Raw genomic sequence first — 24619 nt, 5'->3', positions numbered from 1 at the left:
ATACTTTCCCTTTGGGACGGCGGCTCCCGGCTGCTTCCTGCCCCCTCCCCGCCCCCTCCCACGGCCCCGGGCAAGGAAGGGCCTGGGCTTCGCCCTCAGGGCTAGAGTAAACAGCACGCTCGGAGGATTAAAATCGACCCAAGGCCAAGTCGACCTTTTCCCTTTGCCGCCCTCAAACGACCCTTGACTGCAGCCGCTGCTCTGCCTTCAAACGGAAAACCCTCAGACACACACGCAAACAAAAACCCCCAATTCTTCCCTTCGGTTGCTACCCGCAATGACGTTTCCCGCTCGGGTCCCGCCCCTCCTGGGGCTTGGGAATTTGGGATTGGCCGAGAGGTTGGCCGACGGGGCGCCGATTGGGCGCCGCGGCGTGAGTGACAGCGGGGCGGCCGCCGCTCCCGCTCGCCCTCCCCCCGGCCACCCCAGCCCTCCCGGGGGTGCGAGTGTGTGCGGTGTTATGCCGGACAGGAGGGAGGCGACCGCGGCGGCTCCGCTTATTGTCCCTCTCGGCGAGTGGATGTGAAGAAGTCGGGCTGCGGCACGGCCGACACAATCGGCTTAGGCGCCGGCGGCGGCGACCCCGCTTCCGCTCCCCGAGGGCGGCCTCCGCGGAGCCTGAGGAAGGACAGGGAGCCGCTGCGTCCCCGCCGCGTCCGGACGCCCGCGCTCGGGGCCTCGGCCGGCCCGGCGGGGAAGAAGCAGCGCCGCCGCCCACCGCCGGCCTCCGCGCTTCCTGCTCCGGCGCCGCCTCCTCAGCGGTCGCGCAGGCCCGGGCGCCGCGGCCGCGCGCCTCGAGTTTGAGGGCGGCGGGCGGCGAGGCCTCCTCGGCGGGCTCGGCCGGGCGTCCGCCCCGGGGTCGGCGATGGGGCACGGGGGGCGGCGCCGCTAGGAGAGCGGCGGGCGCGCGGTCGGTGCGGAGCGGCGGGGCCGGGCGGCCCGCGGGAGGCGGAGCGGCGGCCTCGGGCCGGGAGCGGAGGAGCGCGCCATGGCCAAGGCGGGCGGCGGCGGCGGCGGCGCGGGAGCTGGCGGCCTCGGGGCGCTGACCTGGGTGGTGAGTGGGGGCGGCGGGGCCGGGGTCTGGGCCGGGGCATTGTTCCCGGGCGGCCGTAGAGGGCTCCGCCCGGTGGATCCTGCTGGGGGTGGGGGAGGACGGGGAAATCCGGGCCCCCAGGGGCGCGCCCCGTCGGGGCGCCTGCCGGCGGAACCCCGCGCCCGCCCCTTTTCTTTCTTCTCCGCCTCGGCGGGGGCTCGGGCTGCGGGCGCGCAGCGTGCAGTTGAAACTTTGGGGGCCAGACCGTGAGCAGGACGGGGGGCCCCCCCGCTTCATTTTCTTTGCTGTTAAGCAAGCTTTGCAGGGCTGTGGGGCAGGAGATGGTGGGGATGGTAGGGGTGCGTGTGTGTCCGTGTGGGTCAGCGGTTGCTCCAAATGTGTCTTAAGAGAAGCCGGGAGAAAGGTGCGGGCCCGTGTGCGTGTGCTGTAAGTGCCACCATGTGTGACGCTCTCGCGTCTCAGGGAAGAATGGATTTGGGGAGGGATGCGGCTGCAGCCGTGTGCACTTCAGTGCCGAGGGTCTCGTTTGGTTGGAAGCGCGCTCGGGATGGCTCTTTCACAGCAGTGAAACCCTGTAGCTCGTACGTCTGTCATAGGGGGATTATTAAAAGCGCTTACCTGCGTCAGCTTCGCAGGCGAAACGGGCGGGGGGCTGCGTGGCCAGTGTCGCCGAGGTGACCCAAGTGATTTGTCCTGGAGTCAGAGCATTTCGGCGCTCGGTTCCTGCTGCTGGCAAGTAGTAGAGGAGGGAAGACCTAGAGAGATCCGATTCCCACGGCGGATCGATAATTCAGCCGCATTTCACTGGCTCAGAGAGTTCAGACCAGGGTCACTTCCTACACACGCACGCACACAGCAGGGTCACTTCACACACACACACACACACACACAGCAGGGTCACTTAACATTCATACACACACACACCCGGCCACTTCACACACACACACACACACACACACCCGGCCACTTCACACACACACACACATCCTGCCACTACACACACACACACACACACACACACACACACACACACACACACACACACACACCCGGCTCAGCCAACTGACTAGGCATCCAGGAGAAAAATATAAAGCCTTACATTTTCCCAGGGCACTTTGGATTCACCCTCCCTTTTCCAAAACACCTAAGGAGACTTTCATATGGGCATTTTTATTAAGTTCTTCATTTTCTCTTTGTTTGGGTGAGGTTTAGGTGAGTTGTACCGCTAACAGGAAAATATTTTAACCATTTATGTTTGCATGCCAAGATGCTTTGCAGACTAACTTGCCAGACTGTCATTGTTGGATCTGTCCGAATTTTGTGTATTACTTCAATAATGTAGTAAGTATGAACAGACTAGAGTCAGGAGAGAGAAAACGTCAGATAATAAGTTATCCGTTCATGTGAACATGGAGGGGGGCGGGGGGGAGGAGGGGGAGGTTTGCATAAAAGTAAAAGAAGGCCTTTACCCTCGTTACTAAAATCAAACAGCTTCGGAAAGTGGAGTTAGCCAGATGGTTCTCATTCACTGTTTGGAAGTGTTGAGGCCTCATCAGTGTTTCCTCTGAGGACCTCTGATTCTCCGTAATGGTAAACATTTTGCTCCAAGATTGAATTGGTTAGTTTTAACATTTAAAAGCAATATTTTTGTTTACTGTTCCTTAACTTTGTAGATAATAAAATGACCACTTTTTCTTTCAATCTCAATAGGAAGTTTTCCTTTCATTTACAGAAGAAATTTTGTGAAACTTAGAGGGTGTCATTCAATATCAGAAAAATTCATTTGAAACTAAAATTGACTTACTGATTCAGTATTTTCTCACTGTAAACCTATATGGGAAATATAGTAAAATAAATAAAAATCAATCTTTTATTTATAAATTATATCCTCTTGTTGAATTAGAAATTTATTAAAAAGATAATCACTACCTAAGTCCACTTTAAGATTTGATGCTTGCTTTAAATTTGTCAGGTTATATGAGCATCTTTATGTCCATAATATACACTATAGACCATAGTTTAATTTTATGTGGAGGCAATATAGGGAGGTAGTTATGAGCATGGACTTTGGTATCATATTGATGTAGATTCAGATCCTGCCTGACACGTAATCACTGGGACTTTGCACAAAGGGACCTAATCTTTCTAAGCCTGTTTCTTCATCTGTAGGGTAAGGTTGCATTGATAATTAAATGAGTAATATATATAGCACATTGCTGGGCTTAATAAATGTTTGTCTTTATCGGTGAAATTCAAGAAATACTGAGAAGAATAAAGTTGCTTTTACATAAAATATCTTTGAGCTAGAGTGAAAGCAGATTATTCCTTTGCAAGAGTTCAGGAGTTTGTTGTGGAGGTCATCTATTTCTGAAGAGGGTTAATTTTGCCTGCTTTATTGAAACGTCATATTGCTACTTGTTTATGGGTAACAGGAAGAAATAAAAATTGAATCAGTCCCTGCTATCGTTCTTCTTTTTAGGGGGTGAGGGTGGGTAACACCATGTGTTGCTGGTAGTAACTTGTGTTGGGATGCGTGCTACAGGGTAGTGTTAACATTGTCACTGCACAGAAGTTTACATTTCTGAAACCACAAAGCAAAGTGGTTTAAGATGATTAACTTCTTATAATAGTGCATTGGGTTTGTGTTTGATTCGCAATATCTTAACAAGATACTTTAAAAAATTAAAAAGTGAGGGCTTCCCTGGTGGCGCAGTGGTTGGGGGTACGCCTGCCAATGTAGGGGACAAGGGTTCGTGCCCCGGTCCGGGAAGATCCCACATGCCGCAGAGCGGCTGGACCTGTGAGCCATGGCCGCTGGGCCTGCGCGTCCGGAGCCTGTGCTCCGCAACGGGAGAGGCCACAGCAGTGAAAGTCCCGCGTACCGAAAAAAAAAAAAAATAGTGAAAAATATAAGTACTATAGTAAAACTATTTTGAGTTAAAATTGACAACAGCTATGAAAGCTTCTCTGAAGCAAGCAGAATTTCTTGAACTAATTTTTAGTTTGTAAAGCTTTTCTTTAAAAATGTTTATATATATTATTTATTTATTTTGGCCGAGCCGGGTCTTCGTTGCGTCGCGTGGGATCTAGTTCCCTGACCAGTGATCTTCCCCAGCACCCCCCGCCGCACTGGGAACGCGGAGTCTTACCCACTGGACCACCGGGGGAAGTTCCTGGTTTGTAAAGCTTTGATTTGTAGACCCTAATAATCTGTTTCATTCAGTCAGTATTTTATCATGTTTAAGTGGTTGCAAAAAACAAATTTTGTTTTATTAGAATACAGTTAATCACTATGTGAATATTGATCTTTTCCCAGTACTACTCTAATTTAGTAGATTAAGAAAGAAAAAAAACAACACTGTAATGGAAAATATTAAGCCTATAAAATTATGGTGGCCAGAATGGTATAAAGACACTCCCTCTATCATCAGGCTTCCGCAGTTACAGCTCAAGGTCACCCACCTTTCCCCTCTCATTATCTTGAAGCAAAGCAAATCCACTTTATCTGTAGATATTTCAGTATTCACCTCTAAAATGTAAGTTTCTTAAACATAAAACTACTATTAACATTGGAGTTTTTTAAAAGTAAAATTCAATGAAATATAAAACATTGTTTTGACTATGAATATTTCTAATTTAGGAAACGTGACTATATTTAAATATTATTTAAAGATTTATATTAAAAACGTTGTTATAGTGGCTTATTATTGCAAGTCTAAACTCCTCAACCAGACTTTCAATCTACTTCTGTAAACTATGTGCCAACTGAAATTTATTCCTTATCATCCTCATAGTTAGATTTACCTCTTCACTTGTCCCCTGGGCATGATGTTTTTTGTCACTTTACATGCTTATCTTTCAACAGAAATGCCTCTCTCTTTACCAGTCTAAATCTTAATTACTCTTCAAGGCTAGCTCAGGGTCTCACCAAACGTTTATCTTCCAGTTTATACTCATCTTTTTCTGTCACCCTTATGGATCATAAAACATAAATATCTTTCCTTTTAATTAACTTTCATGTTTTAACAATTAGATTATCAACTCCTGGGGTCAGAGACCATGTATCCTTTATAGTTTTTAGCAAAGAGCTGGATACATAATCCAACCTCAGTTATTGTTAACCAGTTAGATAATTGACATACTAACTTCCTCAAAAGTCTTCTGTCATTCTTAGGACAAGTGGTTACATAACAATGTTCTTTAGATACGTTCTCAAGTAACTAATTGCAGTTACAATGAGAACAATTTTTAGAAACTAACTTTTCTGAATGGAAGTGGGTGTGTCCATCAGTAGTTTCAGATATGTTTAATACTTGGGTGGTAGCAACAGTTGCATTTTACTAAGTACTTAAAAAAAATAAGCCTCTTTTGTATTTTTTAAAATCTTAATACAAATAGGACTCAGTTTTAAAGAAGAGGTGAGATCGGTATAATTATTCCCATTTGCAGAGAAGGAAACGGGCTTACGGATTAGGTAACAAACTGTTAATCATGTGACTAAGGCAAAGGTGGGATTTAAACCAGGCCTCTGTTCCTAACCATCATTTATACATTCCCCTGGCTTAAAGACAGTAACAACCAAAACAATTTGTCTTTTATACCGTGATATCTTTCCACTAACCTTTATTTTCACACAAAAAGGTACGGCGTACACTCCCCTTTCAGGGTGTATGTATTTTGAATAATGTTGTAAGTGTGATACCGTTTAAGAGTATGGGCTACGAAATCACATCACCTGGTTTCGTAACTCAACTTCTTCAATACTAGCTTTGTTAGCTTACATTCTTCAGACCTCAGTTTCCTTGCTGTAAAAAGGGAGTCATTAGTAATGGTGTCTACTTCATGGAGCTTTTATGAGGAATGAGAGTACTCATATAATTCCCACAGTGCTTTCTTTGCCCATGGTAAGCTCTTAGATGAGTGTACACACACACACACACACACACACACACACACACACTTCCCCCTCTTCGTTTTTAAAAAATCAAGGGATCAGTATTTTCACTTCTTTTTTAAATTTTATTTAATTAATTAATTTATTTATGGCTGTGTTGGGTCTTTGTTTCTGTGCGAGGCCTTTCTCTAGTTGCGGCAAGCGGGGGCCACTCTTCATCGCGGTGCGTGGGCGTCTCACTGTCACGGCCTCTCCCGTTGCGGAGCACAGGCTCCAGACGCGCAGGCTCAGTAGTTGTGGCTCACGGGCCCAGTTGCTCCGCAGCATGTGGGATTCTCCCAGACCAGGGCTCGAACCCGTGTCCCCTGCATTGGCAGGCAGACTCAACCACTGTGCCACCAGGGAAGCCCTGCTCACTTCTTTTGTCTGGGAAGATTTTCTTATATTGCAAAATGATCACCACAATAAGTCTAGTTAACATTCATCACCATACATAGTTACATATTTTTTTCCTTGTGACAAAAACTTTAAAAATCAACTCTTAACAACTTTCAGATAGACAACACGGTATTATTAACTATAGTCACCTTACCGTACATTACATCCCCAGGACTTATTTTATAACTGGAAGTTTGTACCTTTGACCACCTTCACCTATCTCCCCGCTCCCCTCAACTTTGGCAACCACTGATTTGTTCTCCGTATCTATGAGTTCGGTTTTTTGTTTTGTTTTAGATTCCACGTGTAAGTAAGATCATACAGTATTTTTGTCTTTCTCTCTCTGACTTATTTCACTAAAATTATGCCCTTTAGATCTACCCATGTTGTCCCAAATGTCAAGATTTCATTCTTTTTTTATGGGTGAATAATATTCCATTGTATATAAACACCACATTTTCTTTATCCGGTCATCCATTGATGGACATTTATGTTGCTTCCTTGTCTCAGCTGTTGTAAACAATGCTGCAGTGAACATGGGGATACATGTATCTTTTCAAATTAGTGTTTTCATTTTCTTTGTATAAATACCCAGGAGTGGAGTTGCTGTATCATATGGTAATTCTATTTTAAATTTTTTGTGGGACTTTCATACTGTTTTAAATAGTGACTGCACCAATTTATTATTTTAAGGAAAAAACTTTTAACCAGCTTTATTGAGATACAATTTACATACCATAAAATTCTCCCATTTATAACATACATACAAGTCAGTAGTTTTTTTTAATTTTTAAATTAAATTTTATTTTTTTATACAGCAGGTTCTTATTAGTCATCAGTTTTATACACATCAGTGTATACATGTCAATCCCAATCGCCCAGTTCATCACACCACCCCCCAACCCCACCATGGCTTTCCCCTCTTCGTGTCCATACGTTTGTTCTCTACATCTGGACTGCACCAATTTACAGTCTCACCAACGTATACAAGGGTTCCTTTTCTCCACATTCTGCTAATACTTGTTATTTCGACAATAACCATTCTAACAGGTGTGAGGTGATATCTCATTTTGGTTTTGATTTGCATTTCCCTGAGATTAGTGATGGTGAGCACCTTTTCACATACCTGTTGGCCATCTGTATGTCTTCTTTGGAAAAATGTCAGTTTAGATCCTCTGCCCATTTTTTTAATGAATTGGTGTTTTTTTGTTTTTTTTTTTTTGTGTGTGTGTGTGTGTTTCGTTTTTTTTTTTTTTTTTTTTTTTGTGTGTGTGTGTGTGTTTCGTTTTTTTTTTTTTTGCTATTGACTTGTATGAGTTCTTTATATATTTTGGATATTGCCCCTTATTAGGTATATGATTTACAAATATTTTCTCCCATTTGCTAGGTTGCCTTTTAATTTTGTTGATGGTTTCCTTTGCTGTGCAGAGCTTTTTAGTTTGTTGTAGTCCCACTTGTTTATTTTTGCTTTGGGGATCAAGTTAAAAAAAAAAAATCGCAAACACTGATGTCAAGGCATGTACTGTTTATGTTTTCTTCTAGGAGTTTTACGGTTTCAGGTCTTACATTCAAGTCTTTAATCATTTTTAGTTTTTGTGTATGGTGTAAGATAGGGGTCCAGTTTCATTCTGTTGCATGTGGCTGTCTATAGTTTTCTCAACACCACTTATTGAAGAGATTGTCGTTTTCCCCTTGTATATTGTTGCATCCTTTGTCATAAAGTAATTGACCATATACGCATGGGTTTATTTCTGTGCTCTCTGTTCTATTGATCCATGTGTCTTCTTTAAATGACGTTCACCGTTTTGATTACTATATTACTTTGTCATATAGTTTGTTTGTTTGTTTTGGCCATGCCACGCGGCATGTGGGATCTTAGTTCCCCTGCATTGGGAGAATGGAATCTTAACCACTGGGCCGCCAGGGAAGTCCCTGTAATATAGTTTTAAATTATACCTCCAGCTTTGTTCATCTTTTTCAAGACTGCTTTGGCAATTCAGGGTCTTTTTTGGTTCCATATAAAATTTAAGATTGTTCTATTTCTGTGAAAAATGTTGTTGGAATTTTGATAGGGATTGCATTGAATCTGCAGATTGCTTTGGGAAGTACGGACATTTTAGCAATATTCTTTTAATTCATGCACATAGAATTTTTTTCCATTTATTTTTGTCTTCAGTTTCTTTAATCAATGTCTTATGGTTTTCAGTATACAGTTCTTTTACCTCCTTGGTTAAATTTGTCCCTAGGTGGGGACTTCCCTGGTGGTCCAGTGGTTAAGACTCCATGCTCCTACTGCAGGGGGCATGGGTTCCATCTCTGGTCGGGGAACTACCATGCTGCACCGTGTGGCCAAAAAAAAAAAAAAATGTATTCCTAGGTATTAATTTTTATTGTTTTTGTTGCAATTGTAAGTAGGATTTTCTTAGTTTCTCTTTCTGATAGTTCATTGTTAGTTTACAGAAACACAACAGATTTTCGTATAATGATTTTGTATCCTGCAACTTTACTAAATTTGTTTATTCTGATAGTTTTACGGTGGAGTCTTTAGCATTTTCTCTACATAATATCATTTCCTCTGCAATTAGTGACAATTTTACTTCTTTCTTTCTGATTTGGATGCTTTTTAGAGAAAGTATATTTTTTTATTTTCACTATGGACATTTAAGCATTTCTTATGATATTAAGTATCCCTCATCTTCTACCTCTCTCCTTGTCCCTTGGTTTGGGAGGGCATTTCTGGAGGTACATTAATGCTGGGTAGATAACATGGCCCTCTCCGTGGTTATATGGGTGAAATGTGGCTGAAATGAATATCAAAGCATGGCAACCTTGAGGGAGAAAAGAAGCGGAGATATTTTAAAAGGGTAATGTGGAGTCTGAGACAGTCTTTATAAAAGATAGGAAAAGAGGCTTGTTGCTAAACTTTTGCTGGTCCCACTTTTGTTGGCTTGGTGATGGTGAGATTTCTGTGCCTGTTGTGTGGATGAGTGGCTCAGTTCCTTTTTTGCACCAACTGGCAAACCATCTCCTTTCCCCTCTTTGGCAGCAATTCATTCTTCCACAGAAAAACAAACTATGGGCGATTGTCTCAAATTGCTGTATATCAGGTGACCACTCTGAATGGAAGAATCTTTCTTTTTACAGAATGATCTTGGTACATACTCTTAGTGAAATTAGGAGTTTGTTTTATTGGAATTTTTTTTTTTCCTTTTCTGGTAGTTGAAGTATTCTTGATAAAGGTTGAGTCTTTGATAAATATTAAATCTATATTCTTTTATTAGAAGTTAGCAATATTGCAAAAAGTGCTGTAAAATAGATTAATATTTTAAAGTAGATTTAATGTATTATTTTGACATTTTTGTTATAATTTAAGAATTCTCAATAATGCATTGTTTAACATGGCAGCCAGCTTTTGAACTTTAGAAAAAGTCAGTTATGGCATCATCATATGTATAAATCACAAATGATAGAATTAAAAATTTTTTAGATACCTGGAGGATATTTATCTTAATATGGGTTTATTTTGCATTTTCATTGTCTTTAGTTTTATGTGGGGATGAAAATGTGCCCTGAGTGCTGAGATTCCAGTATAATTGGGTGCTGGCGTTGTTTATTACTATAAATATTTTGGTGCTTTGACCGAACAAAGACAATAAAATAAATTACAAATAAACTTAACTCATAAGATTTCAATTCTGTCAGACCTTAATGAAAATTTATTCAGAATGCTCTTTGTAGTTGATTATTTTCAATGGCATACTGTTAATTTTTATTCAATGTGGAATACTTAGTGCAATTACTATAGTACAAGATACCGTATTGCTATGAAGATACAAGATAAGAAAAGGTTAAATCTTTTGTCAGAAGACGCCTTGTTTTCATCGCTGAAAATGAGCATAATTCTGTTAGCCTATAGGTATCAAAATGTATATCACTCTCCTTTTCATCTGTGGGCTTGAGAGTGCTTTTATTAATGTGTAGATATGAGTTTGCTGGACTGTTTTTATAGAAGCTAATTTCTTGATCTCTTTTCTGAATATTATCAGCAACACCGATTGAACTGAATTTCTACTCAGTGACTATCTTTTCAAGAGCTAGAGACAGTGGTAATAATAGCTGCGGTGAAGGTGATCAGTGAACTCTTCTCATTTAGTTTCTCTGTTCTCAGGCCAAGGATGTTTGTATTCACACCTGTTTGTTCTAGGGATGGGGCCATCCCATTGAAGCGGGGGGAGTTGCCCTCTCTCCCCTTACCTTGGAGAGTTTTAGTGGCCTGGACAATATTCAGGGGGACAATATTTGAGTTTTAGTGGCCTGGACAATATTCAGGGGGACACTTTCTGCTAATAAACAGGAGCTGCAAGAGACCATTAATCCAGGCTTCCGTCAGAAAAGCTGACAGACCTCTCAGGGGAGACCCTTCTGTGTTTGCTGCCCTGAGTCAGTGCGCAGTGCAGGCTGCCCCTAGTTGAGAGTAGGAACGTGCACTCTCTGCCTTCTACGCTGCCAGGACTGCCGGCTTGTTTTGGTTTCACTGAACCTTTTTGCCTAGATTCTAGTGAGAAAGTTGGGACTGCAAGTAGGTACAAACAGTGTCTCTAAAAAAAGAAACCTTCAGTTTTATTCTAGCTTATGTTCTCATATACATGGATTAGCTTTTAAAATAGTTTAATATATGTTCATTGTAGAAAGTTAGAAAATGTCTATCAGAAAAGAATGTGAAAAATATTTCTACTTCTCACAATTTTTATTTATATTCTGTTGGGTAAACAGCATTTCATATTTTTTCCTAGGCGTGTATGTATTGTGTGTAATTTTTTGATGAAAATGGGCTCATATTTTTTATATCCTTTTGTAACTTTGTTCACTAAACAGTATAATTTTAATAACCTAATTTAAAAATACTTGATTATATATAATTTTATATAAAAGTCATAGTAAGAGAAGTTTCTAATTAACACACCTATTTTTTGGTATAGGTAATTAAAAATATTTACTCAATTAAATATCCAGGTTTAAAGGTTTATATGAAGTTTTGGAAATTATTTAATACCACCATGGAGAGTTGATTTGAAATATCTACAGATCATCTGTTTTATTATGGTATTCTATAAACAGTGCATAGTCCTTAAGCTTTTCATTACTTTAAACAGAATGGTACCTTTTTTTCTTTCCTCAACACCTGTCATATGACATGTAGGAAGAAATATTTTGGCATAAAATGTTTTAAGTATATTGTCACACTTATTTTTTAAGTATTTATGTATTATTATATTCCTGGGAAAGATTACAAATAGTAATCTGACAAAGCCGACTACGTCGTATTACATAGTCTTTGATTTTTGAGACATTCTAGCAAGAATGACAACTTTTTGAACTGGATAAGGATCTGGCAGGTGCAAACCAAACATTCCCTATTCTCATGTACCGATTTGGGAGGAAGAGATGGCGACTGGTTGTAAGGGGATGTGGAAAAAGTTATAAATCCTTGAAAAAGGAGTGAGGTGGGGCTCTACCCCGTTTTCCATACCAGGGTGCCAATTTAGCTCAGTGTTAACTCGTTAGGGCTAAATGCAGAAGTCTCCGTTGGAGTCTAATCTTAAAAATGTTTTCTTTGTGGTGGGCTTTGTTTTGGAGGAGTAGCCTGGGATAGGAAAGCCTTTACTCGCATGGTTATTATAAGTTCCTGAGCTTTATGCCAAAATTGCAAACTTCTAAGTTCATGGTGAGAGGTTACTGTTATCCACCTTTGAATGCATAGCATTTATCATCCTTAAGCACTTTCTTAAAGAATGAGATCTTGGTCATTATGATCGTTGTTCTAACTATTCTGAGGACCCATTAAAGAAAATCAGTTATGTTTTTATTATTAGATTTGTTTCTATAACATCTCATCTTGAAAAGCAAGGGACATGATTAGAAATTTGGAGACTATCTGGCATTTTAAAAATACAGTTCATTTTTCTGGCCAGCAGTTTCGTCATGTAATTAGCTTGACAGAAATAGAATATGAAGACTTTAATGAAACAGAGTTTTCTTATGTCCAAAGCTATTTTTAATTGACTGAGCAGTGTTAATGGGTAACCTTACAAATGAAAGAATGTATAAGAATATCTCTTTAATTTTATGTAAAATTTATGGCATTGGAAGATTGTAATTGATGTTTGAATTTCCATAGGTTTTATCTGTTAAAATTCTTGTCTTGCTTTAGACTACTCAGAAGTTATGTATTTTGATTTTTTAAACATACATTTGACATGTTTTTGAAAATAATAACTTAAAAGATGATGGTATGGCTATGCCTAGGTCTTGAAGTGGTATGTTGCTTGTTCAAATACACAAAATCTCTCTGCCCCCCCATTGTTTGTCTTCTGATTGTTTAATTTCTCCTAAAATTCAAATACCTATGAAAATATCTTGCTGTGTCTTACAGTTGAGTTATTTTGGGGCTCTGAAAAAACGGCCATCATAATAACTTTCTCTTAGTGGGATGTCTTAGTTGTCAGCATTAGGGAATCACAGAAGGAGAGATGTGTTCTCTGTTGCTATTAAGAAGACAGGGAAGTCTCCAGACCCTAGGAATTTTTGTTTGGGATCCTTATCTCTGTAGGAGTTAGAATTAGGATCACAACTTCTGCCTCCTTGGAATTAGCAGAGAAACTGGAATTATAGGGTGCCTCAGAAATGGGGCATTAGTGCTGGTATGTAAGGAATTATTGGCATGGCCTACAAAAGTGTGAAGTTTGAGATGTCATAAAACCATGCTTGGTATTCTCAGCCCTGTCAGTATATGCTAACTACATAGGTTACTATTTTGTGCAGGTTATTTTTGCCCACTCTTTACTATAGTCTTCAGTAGCTTAATGGCAAAGGCTTACATTTGGAAGTTTTGGGGAGCCCTGCAGCCAGCCAGGTTCAGTCGTTGTCAACCTATAACCTGATAAGAATTCACATTCCTTGGAAAGTTTTGAAGACTACAAAAATTAACCTGATATCTTACAGAATTGCCAAATATTTCTTTTTTTTCATTGCAAATATTTATTTCCATTATGAGATCTACAGAGGCATAATACTGTTAAAATGAGAAGAGTTTCTGAACCGCATACACTTTTTTTTAACATTTTTATTGGAGTATAACTGCTTTACAATGGTGTGTTAGTTTCTGCTTTATAACCAAGTGAATCAGCTATACATAAACGTATATCGCCATATCTCTTCCCTCTTGCGTCTCCCTCCCTCACACCCTCCCTGTCCCACCCCTCTAGGTGGTCACAAAGCACCAAGCTGAACTCCCTGTGCTCTGCGGCTGCTTTCCACTAGCTATCTGTTTCTCATTTGGTAGTGTATATAGGTACATGCCACTCTCTCACTTTGTCCCAGCTAACCCTTCCCCCTCCCCGTGTCCTCAAGTTCATTCTCTAGTAGGTCTCCATCTTTATTCCTGTTCTGCCCCTAGGTTCTTCATGACCTTTTTTTTTTTTTTAGATTCCATATATATGTGTTAGCATACGGTATTTGTTTTTCTCTTTCTGACTTAGTTCACTCTGTATGACAGACTCTAGGTCCACCCACCTCACTACAAATAACTCAATTTCGTTTCTTTTTATGGCTGAGTAATATTCCATTGTATATATGTGCCACATCTTCTTTATCCATTTATCTGTCAGTGGACACTTAGGTTGCTTCCATGTCCTGGCTATTGTAAATAGAGCTGCAATGAACATTGTGGTGCGTGACTGTTTTTGAATTATGGTTTTCTCAGGGTATATGCCCAGTAGTGGGATTGCTGGGTCATATGGTAGCTCTATTTTAGTTTTTTAAGGAACATCCATACTGTTCTCCATAGTGGTTGTATCCATTTACATGCCCACCAACAGTGCAAGAGGGTTCCCTTTTCTCCACACCCTCTCCAGCATTTATTGTTTGTAGATTGTTTTTTTTTTTTTTGGTACACGGGCCTCTCACTGTTGTGGCCTCTCCCGTTGCGGAGCACAGGCTCTGGATGCGCAGGCTCAGCGGCTATGGCTCACGGGCCTAGCCGCTCTGCGGCATGTGGGATCTTCCCGGACCGGGGCACGAACCCATGTCCCCTGCATCAGCAGGTGGACTCTCAGCCACCGCGCCACCAGGGAAGCCCTGTTTGTAGAGTTTTTGATGATGACCATTCTGACTGGTGTGAGGTGATATATCATTGTAGTTTTGATTTGCATTTCTCTAATGATTAATGATGTTGAGCATTCTTTCATGTGTTTGTTGGCAATCTGTATGTCTTCTTTGGCAAAATGTCTATTTAGGTCTTCTGCCCATTTTTGGATTGGGTTGTTTGTTTTTTCGATATTGAGCTGCATGAGCTGCTTGTAAATTTTGGAGATTAATCCTTTGTCAGTTGCTTTATTTGAAAATATTTTCGCCCATTCTGAGGGTTGTGTTTTGGTCTTGTTTATGGTTTCCTTTGCTGTGCGAAAGCTTTTAAGTGTCATTAGGTCCCATTTGTTTATTTTTATTTTTATTTCCATTTCTATAGGAGCTGGGTCAAAAAGGAGCTTGCTGTGATTCATGTCATAGAGTGTTGTGCCGATGTTTTCCTCTAAGAGGTTTATAGTGTCTGGCCTTACATTTAGGTCTTTAATCCATTTTGAGTATATTTTTGTGTATGGTGTTAGGGAGTGTTCTAATTTCATTCTTTTCCATGTAGCTGTCCAGTTTTCCCAGCACCACTTATTGAAGAGGCTGCCTTTTCTCCACTGTACATTCCTGCCTCCTTTATCAAAGATAAGGTGACCATATGTGTGTGGGTTTATCTCTGGGCTTTCTATCCTCTTCCATTGATGTATCTTTCTGTTTTTGTGCCAGTACCATACTGTCTTGATTACTGTAGCTTTGTAGTATAGTCTGAAGTCTGGGGGCCTGTTTCCTCCAGCTCTGTTTCTCTTTCTCAAGATTGCTTTGGCTATTTGGCGTCTTTTGTGTTTCCATACAAATTGTGAAATTTTTTGTTCTAGTTCTGTGAAAAATGCCAGTGATAGTTTGATAGGGATTGCATTGAATCCATCTGTTGGTATCATCTTTCATTTCTTTCATCAGTGTCTTACAGTTTTCTGCATACAGGTCTTTTGTCTCCTTAGGTAGGTTTATTCCTAGGTGTTTTATTCTTGTTTTCGTAATGGTAAATGGGAGTGTTTCCTTAATTTCACTTTCAGATTTTTCATCATTAGTATATAGGAGTGCAAGAGATTTCTGTGCATTAATTTTGTATCCTACTACTTTACCAAATTCTTTGATTAGTGCTAGAAGTTTTCTGGTAGCATCTTTAGTATTCTCTATAGTATCATGTCAGCTGCAAGCAGTGACAGCTTTACTTCTTGTTTTCCGATTTGGATTCCTTTTATTTCGTTTTCTTCTCTGATTGCTGTGGCTAAAACTTCCAAAACAATGTTGAATAATAGTGGTGAGAGTGGGCAACCTTGTCTTGTTCCTGATATTAGTGGAAATGGTTTTAGTTTTTCACCTTTGAGAACGATGTTGGCTGTGGGTTTGTCATATATGGCCTTTATTATGTTGAGGTAAGTTCCCTCTATGCCTACTTTCTTGAGGGTGTTTATCATAAATGGGTGTTGAATTTTGTTAAGCTTTTTCTGCATCTATTGAGATGTTCATGTTTTTTTTTTTTTTTTTTTTTTTTTTTTTGTGGTACGCGGGCCTCTCACTACTGTGGCCTCTCCTGTTGGAGAGCAGCCTCGGGGTGCGCAGGCCCGGCGCCCCCGCCCCATGGGCCCAGCCGCTCTGCGCACAAACCCGCGTCCCCCACATTGGCAGGTGGACTCTCAACCACTGCGCCACTAGGGAAGCCCGTTCATATCGTTTTTATTCTTCAGTTTGTTAATATGGTGTATCATATTGATTTTGTGTATATTGAAGACTCCTTCATTCCTGGGATAAACCCCTTTGATCATGGTGTATGATCCTTTAATGTGCTGTTGGATTATGTTTGCTGGTATTTTGTTGAGGATTTTTGCATCTATGTTCATCAGTGATATTGGCCTGTAGTTTTGTTTTTTTTTTTTTTTTGCAGTATGTGGGCCTCACTTACGTGGCCTCTCCCATTGCGGAGCACAGGCTCTGGACGCGCGGGCTCAGCGGCCATGGCTCACGGGCCCAGCCGCTCCGCGGCATGTGGGATCTTCCCAGACCAGGGCACGAACCTGTGTCCCCTGCATCGGCAGGAGGACTCTCAACCACTGCGCCACCAGGGAAGCCCTGTAGTTTCCTTTCTTTGTGACATCTTTGTCTGCTTTTGGTATCAGGATGATGGTGGCCTCGTAGAATGAGTTTGGGAGTGTTTTTCCTTCTGCTATATTTTGGAAGAGTTTGAGAAGGATAAGTGTTAACTCTTCTCTAAATGTTTGATAGAATTTGCCTGTGAAGCCATCTGGTCCTGGGCTTTTGTTTGTCGGAAGATTTTTAATCACAGTTTCAATTTCATTGCTTGTGCTTGGTCTGTTTATGTTTTCTATTTCTTCCTGGTTCAGTCTCAGGAGGTTGTGCTTTTCTAAGAATTTGTCTATTTTCTCCAGGTTGTCCATTTTATTGGCATATAATTGCTTGTAGTTATCTCTCACGATCTTTTGTATTTCTGCAGTGTCAGTTGTTATGTCTCCTTTTTCATTTCTGATTCTGTTGATTTGAGTCTTCTCCCTTTTTTTCTTGATGAGTCTGGCTAATGGCTTATCAATTTTGTTTACCTTCTCAAAGAACCAGCTTTTAGTTTTATTAATCTTTGCTATTGTTTCCTTCATTTCTTTTTCATTTATTTCTGATCTGATCTTTATGATTTCTTTCCTTCTGCTAACTTTGGGTTTTTTGTTCTTCTTTCTCTGCTTGCTTTAGGTGTAAGGTTAGGTTGTTTATTTGAGATGTCTCTTGTTTCTTAAGGTAGGATTGTATTGCTATAAACTTCCCCCTTAGAACTGCTTTTGCTGCATCCCATAGGTTTTGGGTCATCGTGTTTTCATTGTCATTTGTTTTTAGGTATTTTTTGATTTCCTCTTCGATTTCTTCAGTGATCTCTTGGTTATTAAATAGTGTATTGTTTAGCCTCCATGTGTTTCTGTTTTTTACAGATTTTTTCCTATAATTGATATCTAGTCTTATAGCATTGTGGTTAGAAAAGATACTTGATACGATTTCAGTTTTCTTAAATTTACCAAGACTTGATTTGTGACCCAAGATATGTTCTGTCCTGGAGAATGTTCCATGAGCACTTGAGAAGAAAGTGTATTTTGTTGTTTTTGGATGGGAAGTCCTATAAATATCAGTTAAGTCTATCTTGTTTAATGTGTCATTTAAAGCTTCTGTTTCCTTATTTATTTTCATTTTGGATGATCTCTTCTGTCCATTGGTGAAAGTGGGGTGTTAAAAGTCCCCTGGATTGTGTTACAATCCATTTCCCCTTTTATGGCTGTTAGCATTTGCCTTATGTATTGAGGTGCTCCTTTCTAACAAATATCTACAATTGTTATATCTTCTTGGATTGATCCCTTGATCATTATGTAGTGTCCTTCTTTGTCTCTTGTAATAGTGTTTGTTTTAAAGACTCTTTTGTCTGATATGAGAATTGCTACTCCAGCTTTCTTTTGGTTTCCGTTTGCATGGAATATCTTTTTCCATCCCTCACTTTCAGTCTGTATGTGTCTCTAGGTCTGAAGTGGGTCTCATGTAGACAGCATGTAAATGCGTCTTGTCTTTGTGTCCATTCAGCCAGTCTGTGTCTTTTTGTTGGAGCATTTAATCCATTTACTTTTAAGGTAATTTTCAATATGTATGTTCCTACTATGATTTTCTTAATTGTTTTGGGTATGTTTTGGGTATGTAGGTTATTGTAGGTCTTTTCCTTCTCTTGAGTTTCCTGCCTAGAGAAGTTCCTTTAGCATTTGTTGTAGAGTTGGTTTGGTGGTGCTGAATTCTCTTAGCTTTTGATTGTCTGTAAAGCTTTTAATTTCTCAGTCGAACCTGAATGAGATCCTTGCTGGGTAGAGTGATCTTGGTTGAAGGTTTTTCCCTTTCATCACTTTAAATATGTCCTGCCACTCCCTTCAGGCTTGCAGTTTCTGCTGAAAGATAAGCTGTTAACCTTATGGGGATTCCCTTGTACGTTATTTGTTTTTTTTCCCCCTTGCTGCTTTTAATGTTTTTTCTTTGTATTTAATTTCTGGTAGTTTGATTAGTATGTGTCTTGGCATGTTTCTCCTTGGATTTATCCTGTATGGGACTCTCTGTGTTTCCAGGAATTGAGTAACTATTTCTTTTCCCATATTAGGGTAGTTTTCAACTATAACCTCTTCAAATATTTTCTTAGTCCCTTTCTTTTTCTCTTCTTCTTCTGGGATCCCTGTAACTCGAATGTTGGTGTGTTGAATGTTGTCCCAGAGGTCTCCGAGACTGTCCTTAATTCTTTTCATTCACTTTTTCTTTATTTTGCTCTGCAGTAGTTATTTCCACTATTTTATCTTCCAGGTCACTTAACCATTCTTCTGCCTCAGTTATTCTGCTATTGATTCCTTCTAGAGAATTTTAAATTTCATTTATTGTGTTGTTCATCATTGTTTGTTTGCTCTTTTTTTCTTCTAGGTCCTTGTTAAACGTTTCTTGTACTTTCTCCATTCTATTTCCAAGATTTTGAATCATCTTTACTGTCATTACTCTGAATTCTTTTTCAGGTAGACTGCCTATTTCCTCTTCATTTGTTTGGTCTGGTGGGTTTTTACCTTGCTCCTTCATCTGCTGTATGTTCCTCTGTCTTCTCATTTTGCTTAACTTACTGTGTTTGGGGTTTCCTTTTCTCAGGCTGCAAGTTCTTACTTCCCATTGTTTTTGATGTCTTCCCCCAGTGGCTAAGGTTGGTTCAGTGGGTTGTGTAGGCTTCCTGGTGGAGGGGACTAGTGCCTGTGTTCTGGTGGATGAGGCTGGATCTTGTCTTTCTGGTGGGCAGGTCCGTGTTTGGGGGTGTCTGTGACCTTATTACGATTTTAGGCAGCCTCTCTGTTAATGGGTGGTGTTGAGTTCCTGTCTTGCTAGTTGTGTGGCATAGGGTGTCCAGCATCATAGGTTGCTGGTCATTGGGGTCTTGGCGTTGAGATGGAGATCTCAGGGAGATTTTCGCCATTTGATATTACGTGGAGCTGGGAGGTCTCTGGTGGACCAGTGTCCTGAACTCGGCTCTCCCACCTCAGAGACAGGCCTGACACCTGGCCAGAGCACCAAGACCCTGTCATCCACACAGCTCAGAATAAAGGAGAAAAAAGGAAAGAAAAAAATAAAGTTATTAAAATAAAAAATAATTATTAAAAATAAATTTAAAAATAAAAAAAGAAGAGAGCAACCAAACCAAAAAACAAATTCACCAATGATAATAAACACTTAAAACTATACTAAAAAAAAACAAAAACAAAGAAACCAACAGAGAGAACCGTAGGACAAATGGTAAAAGCAAAGCTTATACAGACAAAATCACACACAGAAACATACACACTCACAAGAAGAGAAAAAGAAAAAAATATATATGCATTGTTGCTCCCAAAGTCTACCACCCCAATTTGGGATGATTCGTTGTCTATTTAGGTATTCCACAGATGCAGGGTAGATCAAGTTGATTGTGGAGATTTAATCCACTGCTTCTGAGGCTGCTGGGAGAAATTTCCCTTTCTCTTTGTTTGCACAGCTCCCAGGGTTCAGCTTTGGATTTGGCCCCACCTCTGCATGCAGGTCACCTGAGGGTGGTCTGTTCTTCGCCCAGACAGGACGGGGTTAAAGGAGCAGCTGATTCGGGGGCTCTGGATCACTTAGGCTGCGGGGAGGGAGGGGTGCGGATGCGGGGCGAGCCTGTGGCCTCAGAGGCCAGCGTGACGTTGCACCAGCCTGAGGTGCGCTGTGCGTTCTCCCAGGGAAGTTGTCCCTGGATCACAGGATCGTGGCAGTGGCGGGCTGCACAGGCTCTCGGGAGGGGAGGTGTGGATAGTGACCTGTGCTCGCACACAGGCTTCTTGGTGGCAGCAGCAGCAGCAGCCTTAGCGTCCCATGCCCGTCTCTGGGGTCTGTGCTTATAGCCGCGGCTCGCGCCCGTCTCAAGCTTGTTTAGGCAGTGCTCGGAATCCCCTCTCCTCGCGCAACCCAGAACAATGGTCTCTTGCCTCTTCAGCAGCTCCAGACCTTTTCCTGGACTCCCTCCCGGCTAGCTGTGGCGCACTAGCCCCCTTCAGGCTGTGTTCACGCCACTAACCCCCGTCCTCTCCCTGCAATCCGACCGAAGCCCGAGCCTCAGCTCGCAGCCCCGCCCGCCCCGGTGGGTGAGCAGACAAGCCTCTCGGGCTGGTGAGTGCCGGTCGGCACCGATCCTCTGTGCGGGAATCTCCCCGCTTTGCCCTCCGCCCCCCTGTGGCTGCGCTCTCCTCCACGACTTCGAAGCTCCCCCCACCCCGCCACCCGCAGTCTCTGCCCGTGAAGGGGCTTCTAGTGTGTGGAGACCTTTCCTCCTTCACAGCTCCCTCCCAGAGGTGCGGGTCCTGTCCTTATACTTTTGTCTCTGTTCTTTTCTCTTTTGCCCTACCCGGGTACGTGGGGCGGTTTCTTGCCTTTTGGGAGGTCTGAGGTCTTCTGCCAGCATTCAGTAGGTGTTCTGTAGGAGTTGTTCCACGTGTAGATGTATTTGTGGTGTATCTGTGGGGAGGAAGGTGATCTCCGCGTCTTACTCTTCCGCCATCTTGAAGCTCTTCCAATATTTATTTCTTGATTGAATAGTTGTAGGCTGTTCTAGCTATTCTGGTAACTATGTATACATACTTTTTGGGCTCAGTCAAAACTGCAGCTTCACACTATATTATAAAAGGTACTAGATTTTCAGTAAATAGATCTGTGTTCTCTTTAGAACTTAAAAATCAGAGCCTGAAAGATAATTTTGTTGTTAAAGAGAAAACCTATGTTATGTGTCCATATACATTTTAGTTTATCCCTTGGTAGGTTATTTAAATTTGATTTTTTGGTTAATTTTAGACTCTTTTTGATCAGAACAATGCTGCAAAAAAAGAAGAGTCAGAAACTGCAAACAAAAATGATTCTTCAAAGAAGTTGTCTGTCGAGAGAGTGTATCAGAAAAAGACACAACTTGAACATATTCTCCTTCGTCCTGATACGTACATTGGGTCGGTGGAACCATTGACACAGGTAATTATTAAATTTTACTGAAATTAGATGTATATCTACTTTTTAATAAAATTTTGTAAGTATATGCTCTGAGTACACAATTTCATGTCTCTGGTAATAACAGAAAGTAGGGAGAGAGATCTAAAAGGTAGAAATGTCTTAATTTTTCACTAGAAATTAAAAAAACTGGGAGCTAAAAACTATCTGAGAAGTATAGAGAAGTAAAATGATGCTATGTGAACTTTTAAAAAGTTCTGAAGTTCATGCTGTGGTTTATTTTAAATTCTGGAATTTATATATACACATTGATGACTATTTAATGCTTACTGTGGACTTGGCTTACACATAGCAATTTTTTTCTAGCAGTTAAATTTAAGTAAGTTGCTCAGACCTCTCAACTAGTGAGAGCTGGGATTCAAAGCTAGGTGTCTTTGACTCCAAAATCATGCTGCATTCATACTGTTTTACTCTGTGCTACTTATACTACAGAAAAATATAATGTGTGAAGTAAAAGTGTGAACATAATTTTTTTCCTATTTTATTTAAATACTGTTTCTAACAATTTTTGGTGCCTTATATTAAAGCTGACTTTATATATGAGTAAGAACACAGACTTGACCCAGAATGAACAATTTCTCAATTTTGAGGCTATTTAAATTGAAGATGAATACAGTGAGGTTGACTGCAGCTGAAGTAGTATGTTTTTCTACTTTGAAGATCTAAGTATTTACAGCCTAAATGACAAATATGGGTTTATGCTTTGTAAAATTGATGTTAAATATTTTTTACTCCATAAGTTCTTTTGAATTTTTCTCTCAATGCAGCTCATGTGGGTGTATGATGAAGATGTAGGAATGAATTGCAGAGAGGTTACCTTTGTGCCGGGTTTATACAAGATCTTTGATGAAATTTTGGGTGAGTACTTGCTTAAGATTTAATGCATCTGTTTCTATCGATATCATTATAATGTCCCTATATATGTAAAACCAGACTTATAAATTTTAAAGGCATATCTCTGGTTTTTATGCTGAGTATCAATGTTCTTCAGAAAATCTGTGTTACTTGCTATAATATGTTCATATATCTGGATCTCATGTCTTTGTGTTTCGGTTTGTTCATCTGTAAAATGCATTTGTTGTAATTGATCAGTAATCCCAGGGTCATTGTATGGTCCTGTATGTGCAGTCGTCTCGGGGCTGCTCGCATCCCAGTCAACAGGGGAGGGCATGTTAAAAATACAGATTCCAGGGCCTGATCCTTGCAGGTTCAGTCGGTTTGAGTTGAGACACATAAAAATGGGTTTTTCACCAACACATTAGGTATTTCTATTGGACAACCAGGTTTAACAGCCATTGTTCCAAATACCTCTGTCCATTCCAAATCACATGATTAGTTAAATCACAGCGAAGTGTGGATACCTAATTGACTCCTAGGACAGGCTTGCACTTTGGAAACGTTTTTAGCCAAGGATTATCTATAGAGACTCATCAGTGCCACTTGAGGTTTCCTACCAGGGTTGTTTGGGTCTCTTGAAGCTTCTTTTGGTCTTTGGGAAAAGGATAGGAGAGTAAAACTGGTTACTTACGTTTTGTACTTTTCACTCTTGTCCGCCAGTTTTACTTTTAGGTTACACAGTGTTTATCAGGAACATATTCCTTCTGTGATTGAAGTTCAGTTTGACAGCTAGCTAACCACTGAAGCTGTGGTTAATGTATGCAAGTATTATCAGTTATAGTTCATAGGATTTAAAACTTTGATTTCTAAGGATGCTAAAGAGTGCTTTTCTAATTCAAAAATAACTGGTTTCAGCTCAATCTGTCTATAAAATCACTAGTTTATTGAAGGAGAGCAAGAGAAAGTAGTTATGTGTTGCCAAGATAAAATATAGTTAAACCCGATACTTTACTTTTAGACCTGTATAGGGGTTTGTAAACTGCAGATGTTTGTTTTTACTTAATTTGTTTTTGTATATCATAGAATCATCCCCCCCCCCTTTGTTTTGTGGTAGAAGATGTAACCGTAATTTGGTGTGATATAAAATTTAAGAATATTATTTGGAAAATAAGATTTTGTATTAGAAGTTAGCAGTATTATTTTCATTAACTATTACTATATGTAAATGTTTATATTAAGTAGTGATGCACATGTAGCTGTATGTTTATGTATGTCCTTATATGTTTATTTATTATAACTTTATATATTTTATTACTTACCAAAATATTTAATTTTGTAGTTAATGCAGCTGACAATAAACAGAGGGATAAGAACATGACCTGTATTAAAGTTTCTATTGATCCGTAAGTATATTTCAAGTTTAATTTTTTATGCTAAGTTGTTTTATTCAGATGTTCAACTTCGAACATTCCTCAAAGGAAATATGCATACAGTTAGTACTCTTGAGTTTCTTGTTGCTTGAGACCTTGTTATTTTTGCCTCTTTTGGCCAGAATGCTACCCTCTTATAGTTTCCTCTGTCATTCATGATCTTTTTCTCCAAAGTATTCAGTACTTCCTTATGGGAGCACTTGGAGACCATTTTTCTCCCTCTTTGATGCTGTGGATACTGTTTCAGCTGCTAGAATAATCAATCTTTTCTTATTTTTGCTTTGGTACTCAAGGCTACGGGCTATTGTTAGTACTATTCCAGTTACAATATGGGTTAAATTTACTTTTTCATAAGCAACATTTGGACTTTTCCATTTATAACATTTGTAAATTGGGAACTGCTGGTATTATAGAATATATATACCAGGTGTTCAGCCGATAACTACAGTGATTTTTTTTTGGAGGACTGAGGGGGAGTGAAAATAATAAAGTATTTCTAACTTAAAGCTTTATCCTGTTTTCACCAGGATGCTTTTGTGAGATATTACGTTACATTTATCCTTTATAATTGGTAATTTAGCATGATTTTAACATGAAAATTTTCTTTAACATGAAAATTTAATAATTCAGTTATAGCCTTACTGTCAGTAATCTAATTTGAAGGACATGGTTAAGATAAATGATAAAAATATAATTTATATTTGGTTATACCAT

General features: G+C 40.3%; 1 protein-coding gene across 1 annotated transcript in view; it reads left to right on the top strand.

Moving 5' to 3' along the window:
• Positions 1–988: 988 nt before the first annotated feature.
• TOP2B (DNA topoisomerase II beta) overlaps positions 989–24619 on the top strand; it is a 66723-nt gene continuing 43092 nt past the window's right edge. Inside the window, exons 1-4 of the mRNA XM_007465488.1 lie at positions 989–1054; positions 21447–21602; positions 22406–22496; positions 23815–23878. Of these exons, the coding sequence (XP_007465550.1) occupies positions 989–1054; positions 21447–21602; positions 22406–22496; positions 23815–23878 (377 nt within the window). The remainder of the gene's footprint in view (positions 1055–21446; positions 21603–22405; positions 22497–23814; positions 23879–24619) is intronic.

Source organism: Lipotes vexillifer, unplaced genomic scaffold, assembly GCF_000442215.2.
Source record: "Lipotes vexillifer unplaced genomic scaffold, Lipotes_vexillifer_v1.1 scaffold385, whole genome shotgun sequence".
Classification (NCBI taxonomy): domain Eukaryota; kingdom Metazoa; phylum Chordata; class Mammalia; order Artiodactyla; family Lipotidae; genus Lipotes; species Lipotes vexillifer.
The sequence above is the reverse complement of the archived record's forward strand: the minus strand, read 5'-3'. Positions and strand labels throughout refer to the sequence as shown.